The 12,586-nt window shown below is 30.9% G+C and overlaps 1 protein-coding gene across 3 annotated transcripts in view; it reads left to right on the forward strand.

The window, feature by feature from the left end:
* Positions 1-12,586, forward strand: part of LOC111683659 (protein quick-to-court) — a 42,587-nt gene that overhangs the window by 27,769 nt on the left and 2,232 nt on the right. For 2 of the 3 annotated variants that reach the window (XM_046946006.1, XM_046946004.1), the window contains exons 3-6: positions 5,032-5,489; positions 5,559-6,519; positions 6,956-7,054; positions 11,328-11,417. In XM_046946006.1, coding sequence (XP_046801962.1) covers positions 5,032-5,489; positions 5,559-6,519; positions 6,956-7,054; positions 11,328-11,417 — 1,608 coding nt within the window. The remainder of the gene's footprint in view (positions 1-5,031; positions 5,490-5,558; positions 6,520-6,955; positions 7,055-11,327; positions 11,418-12,586) is intronic. The other variant, XM_046946010.1, reaches the window with a different exon arrangement.

Below are 12,586 nucleotides of genomic sequence, written 5' to 3' on the forward strand. Positions count from 1 at the left end.
CAGTTCTACTTCAAAATAGAGTTGAGAGTTATGGTCTATTCTAAATCAAAGTAGAGTTTACTGTTCTCTTCTAAAGCAAAGTCTAAAGTAGTGAACTACTCTGGATTAAAGAGTGGTAATCTACTCTACAGTTGATTTAAAAATAAATTTACTTGTTAATAGTTAAATATCAGTTTAGTGATATTCTCTAGATCAAAGATATACTCTAAAGCAGAGTGGGGAATTGTTCTAAACTTAAGATCCAGGTCAGTTAAGTGATCTTCTCTAGATCATAAAGAAAAATCGAGAGTGTTCTACTCTAGATCAGAGTAAAAAGAAGTTTTGTTCTCTCATGCAGAGTTGAGTTAAGTAATTTACTCTATATCAAAGAATATAGTAGTAATCAGAACTAGATCAAAATAGGATGTAGTGATCTGTCCTAGAGTGCAGAGTATAGTTTAGTGATCTCTGTCCTAGACTACAAAGTAGAGTGTAGTGATCTTTAAGATTACTAGTCAGTAGATAGTAGTGATCTGTCACGAAGAAAAATCGAGAGTTTTCTACTCATGATCAAATTAGAGAGTAGTGATGTACTCTGATGCGGAGTTGGGTTATGTAATTAACTCTAGGTCAAAGGATCTATCAAGTAATCAGATTTAGATCAAAATATAATGTATTGATCTTTCCCAGCCCAGCAGTTCGACAAAGAGTCAATGCATACGAAAAAGACAGTAATTTCCACTAATAGTTAACCACCTGGATGATCGTAATTCATATGTTTTGGGCCATTCGTCACGAATATACCCTTTGTAATCGAGAATGAAGACAGTCGTCACTTTAATATCCTCTTTGTAAGCGGGAACGGAGACAGTCGTCTTTTTACTGTCCTCAAGTAACCTAGAGATTATACTCTTAAAAGTTTTTTTTTTTTTTGTACTTCCAAAAGTAGTTATTTTACCCATCTTTTGGAGAAATGATTATTACTTTCTACTAATATGCCACCATCTGGTTGACTCAAATTTATAACTTTCGGGTTAATCGTCACATTATTGTCCCATAGTATTCTAGAGAGTAGACACTTGAAATTTTTAAATTTTAGTTCCATTAATATCTTACCACTTGGCTGACTCCAATTTGTATATTTTGGTATTTCATCCCAAATAAACTCTTTGTAATCGAGAATGAAGACAGTCGTCACTTTAGTGTCCCCTTCGTAAGCGAGAGCGGAGGCAATCGTCTCTTTACTGTCTCGTTGTAGGGTGTAGAGTGACGATTGACTTCCTCGTAGGACAATTCCATTTTAAAATGGCCAGTCACCTGGTTAGTCAGGTGGCTAGGGACCTACCACAAGTGGTAGGTTAAGTGGTATGTTCGGGACTGTCTCGTCGAACTGCTGGGAGAGTGCAGAGTAGAGTGTAGTGATCTTTTCTAGATTAGAATAGAATATACTGATATCTCAAATAAATCCCACATTTCAAATTCATTTCTTTTGACTAAATTTGTTAAAAATTTATTATTATTAACTATAAAATTTCTTAAATTTTATAAACAGAAAAATAATTAACCGCAACAAAACAATTAACTTTCTTTTGTTTTTTTTTTTCCTTTTTTTGGCTTGTCACTAAATAGTTTGTGCGGTTTTTAGCTTAAAATTAACGCTTGGATAAATTTCTATTTTTTTGTCTTAAACATTTTTCATATTTTCTTGACCAAATTCTCATAATTATTAAAATATTTAGCAAATACTAAAAGTATTATCCAACATTAAAAAACCAAGAAAATTACTGTGGTTAAAAACGATCGAAGCAAGACAATAGAAGACAACAGCACTATAAATAGTTTAACCTTTAAACGGGCTAAAGACCTTTTATTTAAAAATAAATTGTAATTAAAAATTAATAAAGAAAACATTTAAATTATCCAATATACTGCAAACAAGTTTTAATTATTTTCAAAATACTTGTTGCTGGAATATGCTCCAATGATTTTCTTAAATTTGATTAATTTTATTATAATAATTTATAATTTTTTTCGAAGTTTTTTTGCACTCTACTCTAACATGCAAGTTAGTTGAGTTGTTAGAAATATGCTTTCTGCTTAACTCATGCATTAAGTATGTAAGTGATTGGGAAGTTAGATTTACTAGTTAAATGTAGAAGAAAAATTATACTTAAATAGTAATCAAGTTAACCACAGCATATACATATAGTTATTTATACCTTTTTTAAGTATACTATATATATAAACTTAGTTATTAGTATATTAACTACTGCTACAAGATAATTTTAGTTTTTTTATATTTTTCTTCTTTTTTTTGCCAAACTACGTTAAAAAACCAAATATAATTAACTACAACATTTAAAGTAAAAAAATGAAGAAGTAGTTTAAAAGAAAACAAAAGAAATAAACATTATATTTATTTTCTTTAAAATTATATTAATTTTAACAGTAGTTACTTCAACTCAATTCAATAAACAGTAGTTTAAACTTACTCAAGAGCGAATTTTACACTGATGATTTTATCTAGAAGAGAGCGGAGAATATTATTATGTTTAAGAACAGTTTATGAAGTTTTGTTCTACTCTAGAAAAGTGAAAATCAGATTAGAAAATATTACTATACTCCAGAGCAAAATAGAGAGTATTAATCTGCTCTTTATTCTAAAGCACATTAAATAATTGTAATTATCTCTTTTAGGGCAAAGTAGTGCATTCTGTCCTACTCTAGAACGGATTTAGCAGTGATGATTTTATCTGCAAGAGAGCAGAGAGTATAGATTTACTTGAAAACAGTGAAACGCAATGAGCTCTCAATGTGCTCATTGCGTTTCGCTGTCTTTTACTCTTTCATTAACTCGTATATATGCTCACAAAACAAACAAAACCAGTCAGAGAACAATTGTTTTACTCTCTGCCTTTCGCTGGTCTAAAACAGAGAAGCAGATCAGAGAGTATTACTATACTCTGGAGTAGAGTAAAGGTTATAAATTCAGAATATTTAGTCTATTCTAAAGCAGAGCTGATTCTAATGATCTATTCTAGAGTAAAGTTAAAACTTTTGTTCTACTGTAGAACAAAGTAGAGGTCAGTGATTTACTCTAGAACAGCATAAGCCTAATTTATTCTAAAGAAGAGAATAAAAGGAGTTACATTTTTATTTTCATATTACAAAGAAAAGAGAAAAGTAAGATAGAAAAGTAAGAAGAGAGAAAGTAAGAATTATTGAAGTACAGATTAGACCCTACCCTACCCCACTTTAGAGCAAAGAAGAGAGAGCATTGATCTACATTTCAGGTTTTCTTTATTAAAAAATAGAACAAAGAAGGAATACTGATCTAAATTCAATTTAGCGCTATTCTACTCTAAAGCAAAGTAGAGAGTACTGATCTACTCTAGAGCAAAGAAGATATAGCAAAGTTGGAAGAAGTATAGCTTTACTCTAGATCAGAGTAGAAAGTTTAAACTTTCTTTAGAGCAAAGTGGAAGAAATACTTTTCCACATTATAACAGGATTCTACTCTAAAAGAAAGTAGAGATTTCTGATCTAAATGATAGAGAGCAACATAGAGAATTTTGCCCTATTCTACTCTAAAAAAGTAGATATTACTAGATATATACTAAATCAAAATAGGGAGAGAAAAAATAAAGAAAGCAAAAGACTTTCGACCCAATCCAGCAAAAGGAGAGAGTACTTTCTACATTGAGATTTTTCCTTTATTGTAGAGAAGAGAGTTCAAAGAGTACGGATCATAAGGTAGAACTGATCTACTCTAATAGGAGGTATTGATCTACTCTACAGGAGAATATAAGTAAAGAGTTTTGTTATACTCTAGAGAAGCGTAGATAATTCTGATTTATTCGTAAATTATATTACAAAGTAGAGAGTATAGTTCTCCTCTTTAGTACAGCATGCTTTTCTCTAGAATAAAAAAAACTTTCGACCTAATCCAGCAAAAGGTGAGAGGAGTACTTTCTACATTGAGATTTTTGCTTTATTGTAGAGAAGAGAGTTCAAACAGTAGGCATCAAATGGTAGAACTGATCTACTCTAATAGGAAGTATTCATCTACTCTACAGGAGATATAAGTAAAGAGTTTTGTTATACTCTAGAGAATCGTATGTAATTCTGATTTATTCGTAGATTATATTACAGAGTAGAGAGTATAGTTCTCCTTTTTAGTACAGCATGCTTTTCTCTAGAGTAAACCAATGAGTACTGCTCTACACTTGAAAGTTTTTCTCTACTCTAAAAGAAAATAGAGAGAACTGTTCGGCTCAAGATTAGTGTAGAAATATTGTTCTAGAAATAATTTTCTTCAATGTAAGCATTACAAAAAGTATGAATGTATTTTAAAGAGTATTGTCCAATTATTTGAAAGTTTCTCTCTACTTTCGAGCAAAACACTAAAGTAGAGTAGAAAGATTGTTTTTCTATAAAACAGCACTGAATAGAGATTATAATTCTGCTTCAGAGCTGATTAGAGAGTATTGTTCTACTTTAGAGTAGATTTGAAAGTTGGAGAGTATGGTTTGCAAGGTGGAGAGTATGGTCTGCTCTATAGAAAAATATTGCGTAAGCAGATTAAAGAGTAATGTTCTACTTTAGAGGAAACTTTTCTCTTCTCAAAAAAAAAAAGAATAAAGAGCATTTCTTTAGTTTAGAGCTCAGTATTAAATAATATTCTTTTTTGAAAAAGGATTTCAATAAGAAAATTTTTTCCTGCTTTATAAACCACTGTGCAAACAATAACGTTACACCTATTTAATAAAGTTATTTGTTATATTTGTATGTATTTGCTTAAATACTAGTGGTTGTGGTTTTACAAACATTTTCACAAATACCAACTAAACGAAGAAGAAAAAAACATTAATCTATGTTTTTCAAACAAGCAAATAAATAAATGAATGAAAGATGAGTGTAGATGAATAAATGCGAACGTGAATGCGTTTAAACATTCATAAACTTTAAAACGAAAAAAATGTTAACTTAAAAAAACTAAAACGTAACAATTGCTTTCATTTTATTAACAATTTAACCTTTCTTTCGAAACAGTCTTTGAATCATAACGGCGTAACAGCACATATTGATACGTCAGCAGCAACAACAACAACAACGACAGCAGTAGCAGCAAACGCATCTGCAACATCAACAGTTACACAGCAAACACGACCTTTAACATTGACCACCACAACAACAGTCTCATCATCATCATCAGCAGCAGCAGCTGGAATTTCAAAAGGACTTAAATCACCAAAAAGTCCTCATACCGGTAATCATATAATAACTACTTCTACGCCCATCACTGGTACGCATTCTCATTGTCAACATAATCATACATCTTCGTCGTTGTGCAAAACATCACCGGGCTCAAAGTTAACGCCCAAAACACCACCAGTGACACCAGATTCGCCTACAACCTATTTGGATGATGATTTAGATTCTTTATTCTCATACGGTACCACTACATCAGGACGTTCGACAATGTCTTGTGAACATCCCTATGTGGCTAGGTAAGTTGGATTGATTCCTTTTTTTTATTATAAAACCTTTTATCTTATTGGATTTTTATTATGATCTAGAAATGGCACCACTTTTAGTGGTCGTAAAATGAAATATGTGGTACATTGTTCAAACTATGCCGGCCAGGTGGGTGCCGATTATCTAACGCCCACCCAGAGAGCTCAACGCCAATTGAGGCGTCTTAAAGAACTTCTCTGTGCCGCACGTCAAGATCTTGAGCAAAAAGATTCGGAAATTTTACGTCTCACACGTGAAGTGGTCGAATTGCGCTTATTCAAAGCCTCGCTTAGTTCGCCAGAAGAACGTTCAGCTTCTAGCGATGCTGTCACCGTGCGTGAAGCCGAACTTAAAACTTCTCAGGATGTTTCACCCATTGTCGATATGGTCGATGATGCACAGAAAACATCAAGCCCTCGTCATCATGCTCATACCCCTTCAGTTATGCTACATCAGCAACATTTGCCACAAAGCTCTCTACACCATCAGCATCAGAACATGTTGCATTTGTCATCCGACATGCAATCATCCTTTGCCGATTCGGGACATTTTGAAGATATGACCTCTTCTTCAGTACATTCCAAAGACTCGTCATCGTACACACCCTCACTGCATACACACGATCAGGCTTGCGGCAGCGAGGCAGCCTCCTGTTCGCCCAATGCATCGGCAGCTTCGGCCGCCACAGTCGAACAGTACGAATTACAGCGTCAAGAGTTAATTCGTTTGTACGAACAACGTATTGAGGATTTGATACGTAATCAGGATGCTGCCACTAGCGAAATGAAACGTACTAATTGTGATCGTATTGAGGCTTTGTTGCAAAAGTTAGCCGAATGCAATACACGTTATGCTGACATTGTGCCCGACTACGAACACGCTAAAGAGCGTATACGTGAGTTGGAAAAACAATTGGAAGAGTTGCAGCGCCGTTTGGCCGAACACGAAGAGAAACAGAAACAAATGTATTTGCATATGTATCAGAAGGGCCAAGAATCGGAACGTATTGCTCGAGCTGATCAGGTAGGTTTCTTCTTTTCTTATACCCTACACCATTTTAGTGGGGAGGTTATATTGGGTTTGTGCTGATGTTTGTAACGCATAATAATATTGGTCCTATACCTTACCTTAAAGTATATTAATCGGCTCAGAATCATTTTCTAAGTCGATTTAGCTATGTCCGTCCGTCTGTCCGTCCTTGTAATCAAACTACAGGTCGCAGTTTTTGGTCTTGAAATTTGGTACGTGATATTCTATTGCTCCAGGGACGAAGTCTATTGAACATGTTTAAGATCGGTCCATAATTTCACCTGGACCCAATACAACTGTACCCCCCGAATAGGGCATGTTTACAAGGTTTACAAACATGCCCTGTACAGGTCGCAAGGCAAGGCCCGACTATAACTTCTTACTTGTCTGTTACTAAAGAGTTATTGTTTATGATTTTCTTTAATTTCAGGCTTTAGAATTGGCACACCGAGCACCACAGAATAAAGTATCGATCAATGAGTTGCTGCATCAATTGCAATCCACCCAGGATGAATTGGAAAACATACGTGTAAGATTTTTCAAAATCTTTATTATAATCTTTACCATATTATTTTGCATATTGCATTTTGTTTGCGTTGTGCCTTGAGTGAAAATCATTTTGTTTTCGTTACAATTTATTTTCTTAAATTATCTGTTTTATCTTTCTATTGTCATTGTGTAATTCGTGTGTCTTCTCTCTAACTATTTGTCACTCTCGCTCATGAAGAAAGTTTTGAAATTCATCTCACCTAAATGTAATATTTTGTGTGTTTGTTTGTTTGTTCCATAACTATAACTTTCTTGGATATAATTCAGAAAAAAGTAGTTTCAAATTTAAAACACATTTTATATTTCACTCATTTTTTTTGCGTTTACGAAACGATATAAAACGATTATAAAAATTTCGTTTAAATAACAAAAAATAGTTCAGCACCATTAGTAAATATAAATTTAAAACGATCAACAAATACATTTTTAATTTGCTTTTTTTGTTGTTGTTCTAACATTTCGAAAGCAAAATTTAATAATGTTTAAATTTGTTTAATTAATTTTACTCTTGCCTAGTATTTGCAATATTTTTTTTTAATTTTTTTTTAGTTTAAATGTGTTGGAATTATTTTCGATAATAATTCTTTTTAAGTTTAAGTTGAAAAAAAATTTATAAAATAATAATAAATTAACAATTAACATTTATAATTTTATATTAATATATTTTTTTCTTAACTTTAAATAACATTTTAAAATTTATATTATTGCAATAACATTACTGACCATTTATGATTTTTAATTAAAACATTTTATATATTTAAAATATTTTCATTAATTTTTTGAATTTTTTGGGATTTAACATATATTGGAAGTGTTCAATAATGGTAAATAGTTAAGTTTTAGAACATTTTTTTAAAAGAGTTAAGAACTCTTTTTTTGCTTTAGAATTAAAACTTTGACTATTTGTTAAAGTTTGAAAAATATATATTGAAAACAATTAAATTTTAGAAGCATTTTATAAAATCTTGTAAAAAAAATAATTTTATCTTAAAGAAATTTTGTTTTCTTCTAGCGAAGACTCATTTTCTCAAAGAATTTCTTATCTCCAACAGAAGGAGATCCAATTTATTAACGAAATTTTATTTGCGTCTGCAGAAAACTCAATTTCTTAAGGGAATTTTGTCACCTTCTGATGAATATACAATTTCTTAAGGAATTTCTTTTCTCCATCTGGCGGAGAGCCAAATTATTACAAAAATTTTATGTACACCTGGTAAAGACACTATTTCCTTTCTTTATCTGGCGGAGACTCAATTTTATAAAGAAAGTTTGTCTCCGAGATACAATTTCTTTAGGAATATTTTTCTCCAACTCAATTTCTTTTCTTAATTTCTTAAGGTATTTCTATGCCTATTGGAGACTCAATTTCTTTTCTTCATCTGGCATAGACTCAGTTTCATAAAGGAATTTTTGTCTTCGTCTAATGTAGATACAATTCCTCAAAGAATTTCTTTTCTCTAACTGGAGGAGACTTAATTTCTTAAGGAATTTCTATGCCTGCTGGAGACTCAATTTCTTTTCTTTATTTGGCGGAGACTCAATTTTATAAACGAATTTTGTCTCCGTCTAATGGAGATACAATTCCTTGAACAATTTCTTTTCTCCAACTGGCAGAGACTTAATGTCTTAAGGAATTTCTTTTTCCACCTGGCCAATACTTAAGTTATTTTTAAGAAATGTTGTTCTTATCCGACAGAGTCCTAAATTCATAATAAAATTGTGTATTTGTCTTGCCGATACCCTAAGTTCTGCAGAAATTTTTTTCCATCTAATCAAGACTCAAGTTTTGTTTCCTTTTAGTGGACATTAAATTTTTTAAATAAATATTTTCTCCGTCTTGTGGAGATTAAATATCTTAAGAGAGATAAGATAATTTTGACTATATTTCGCGAAGACTCAACCTTCTAGTCATAGGAATACAATTTCTTAAAGAACATTTTTTCGTCTCTTATTTATTAAGTAAATTTTGTCTTCATCTGGTGGAGACTCTATTTGTTAAAGAAAATTTTGTGTGCGTTTTACCGAGTCTTCATTTTTTAATGATTAATTTCTCTAATTGATAGAGACTGTATTTCTTTATGATATTAAAATTTTTCATATTTGAATGTCTTCTCGCAGAGACTCAAATTCATTTCAAGAAATTCCGTTTCCGTCCAGTGGAGACTCAATATTATTAAGAAATTTTTGTCTACGTTTGTTAGAAATTGAAGTTTTTAAACGAAATTTTATCTTTATCTGGTGTATACTATATTTCTTCATAACATTTGGCCCCCTTTGTTATGAACACTCAATTTCTTTAAGACATTCTATCTTCTTTTAATAGAGACTCAATTTTATTAAGAAATTTTTGTGTCCATTTGATAAAGACTCAGTTTGTTTAATAAATAATATCTCCGTTTGGTAGAGACTATATTCCTTGATGATATTTGGATCTCTTCTTAAGGATACAAAATGTATCTTCGTCTAGTAGCAACTAAATAATTTTAGAAAATTTTATTTCTTTTAATTCTTCTTTTCTCTGTTTTGCCGAACATCAATTTCTTTTAGAAACCTTGTCTCCCTCTAGCGCAGAATCGATTTCTCTAGGAAATTATGTCACCAGCTAGACCAATTTTTTAGGAGATTTTGTTATAGAAACTTCTGTCCTAGAAGACTTTCTAAAGAAACTTTAATTCCCCTTGACGAAGACTTAATTTCTTTAGAAGATTTTGGATTCTACTCTACATTTAAAGGAAACTTAATATCTTTATGAATTTGTGTCTCTATCTAGCGGACACTCTATTTTTTTACGAAATTTTGTCTGTGTCTTGTGGAGACTTAATTTATTAAGGAAACTTTGTCTCTGACTTGAGGACCTTCAGTTTCTTGAGGCAATTTTGCTTGTCCCTTTAGTTTTGTTAAAAAAAATGTGGATATTGTTTAAGAATTGTTGTTTCTACTTTCCGAGGAACTTTCCTGGTCCACACTAGCAAACTTTAATTGAGAAACTTTTTCTTAATTCTCTTTTGAAGTTTCCTTAATGTCCACACATAGAAACTTTTGTTTCAGAAACTACGTATTAATTGCATTGATTTTGTGTTGTACGAATGAGAAGAATAAGACCTGGTCCACACTTGGAAACTTTTGTTGAGAAACTTTTTTTAATTATCGTTTAAAGTTTCCTTAGACCTGGTTCACACTGGGAAACTTTTTTCGGAAAACTTTTGTTTTTAGTCTGTGAGAGAATGAGAAAGAAATATCTATCATCCCTTTCTCTCACACACAAAAAGTTTATCAACAAAGGTTTCCCAGTGTGAACCAGGTCTTAATATCCACATATAGAAACTTTTGTTTCAGAAACTACGTATAAATTGCATTGATTTGTTGTTGTACGAATGAGAAGAATAACTAAACAAGTTTTGGAATACGAGAAACTCCACACCACGAGAGAGATGGATGATATTCTTTCTCTCTCATGCAAAATCAAAAGTTTCCCAAGAAAAGTTTCCTAGTGGGGACCGGCAGAAGGAAAATTTTCTTACTAATTGGCACAGACATTCTCTCTCTGTCTTTCTCTTTTTCTTCACTTAAAGTTAAAGCACAACTATCCTAAACCATTTTGAAATCTTCAATCTACCTCTCCCTGAAATTAATTTACACTTCCAATACTGTTTTTCCTTAGTTTAACATTATTTTTTAAGTTAATTACTTTTCTTTTTTTTACTAAAACAAACATTTAGTTAAGTAGTATTTGAAACAAAACACATTAACCTCAAATAAATTAGGAGGGCATGGTTTTTAGAGAAATTATTAACAAAACTAATTAAACTAATCAACATATTAAAATTAAACTAAAAGTAAAATTTTATAAAAATTAATAATTTTCTTATAAAAAAAAAAACAAGCAAAAAACCTTTAAGCATGCCTTTAATTATATTTTAAACAAAAAAAAGTAGTTGTTGTTAAACTCAAAACTTTATTTTGATTTAACTAATTGTTTTGTTAAATATTTTTAAAATTGTTTTCTTTTTTAATTTGCTGCATTTTATCTACTAAGCAATTTTAGTATTTAAGTGACAATTAAACCCCCCAAAAACCAAATCCTTAAAATAACGTTAAACATTTCTTTTATAATTTTAATTTAATTACAAATTTATTTTTCAAAATTTGTTTATTTGAATTTCTTTTTTTTATTCTTTCGAAAAAAAAAAACAAATACCTATCTACCAACCAAAAACAAAAAAACAATTCCAAAAATATCCAATATTTTATAGGCAGCAGAATGTAGAAATGAATGCGGCAATAATCATGCTCTCCTTACTGCAAAAGAGGCAATTTCTTTGTGGGTACTCGGCGCGCGTAAGGTTTGTAAAAGTTCCTCTCCACTCACACAAAATTTAGTTGTGTTTTAGTTTTCTATTTTTTTTAACAAAATTTATTATAAATTAACTTTTTTAAGTTCATAGATTGGTTTATAATTTGTAATTTTTATTATAATTTATTTTTCCAATTTAAACGCGGTGTTGTGCTGTATTTCCGTTTCATTTTAACACATTTTTTTATCTCATTTGTTCATTTTTTTAATCTCATTAAATTTTGTCATTGAAGAAACAAAAAAAGAAAGAAACCATTATCGGTATTTAGTTTAAGCTATAAGTATATTAATTTAGGAGGTGTGTCCCATTTACTTAGTACATACATGCATTCATCCATCCTTGTAAACATTCATTTTATGGGCTTCTCATCTTATTGAAATTGTGGTATATTGGTCTCATAATGGTCATTATTCGTTTCATTTTATTAAAAACCGAGTTTAAAAGCTTTTAAGAAAATTTTCAGATATTATGTTTATAGATTAAAACGTCTTTAAAGAATTTCTATAAAACTAAATGATCTTTAGAAAACTGTAGATTTGTAATACACTTTTTTGAACGACTATACAAAATAGTCCGGGAATATCATCTTACCCTTTTTTAATTTTTAGCTGTTTATTCACTTAAGAGGCAAACTTGATGGGTTAATCTAAAGAAATACTTTGGATTCTTTCGGAACCTTACTAATAAAAAATGTAATTATAGACTAGAAAATTGATAATACTATAGACTATACTCACACACTTTTATTGAGTCTATTCTGTAGACTATTGTATAGACTTATCAACTAGATACAACTATAGACTAGAGTAGAGACTAGAATATAGACTAGACTATAGACTAGACTATAGACTAGACTACAGACTAAAGTACAGAATAAACTACAGACTAAACTACAGACTAGACTATAGACTAGACTACAGACTAGACTAAAGACTAGACTATAGACTACACTATAGACTACACTATAGACTACACTATAGACTACACTATAGACTACACTATAGACTACACTATAGACTATAGACTATATACTAACTATAGACTATATACTAACTATAGACTAGTTTAGTTTATAGGCTATAGACTATAAAGTTCAGTTCGAGTTAAGTATTAGTACAAGATCTGTTCCAGTTCAGTTCTAGTTCAGTTCTAGTTCA

This window comes from Lucilia cuprina, chromosome 2 (assembly GCF_022045245.1).
Source record: "Lucilia cuprina isolate Lc7/37 chromosome 2, ASM2204524v1, whole genome shotgun sequence".
Lineage (NCBI taxonomy): Eukaryota > Metazoa > Arthropoda > Insecta > Diptera > Calliphoridae > Lucilia > Lucilia cuprina.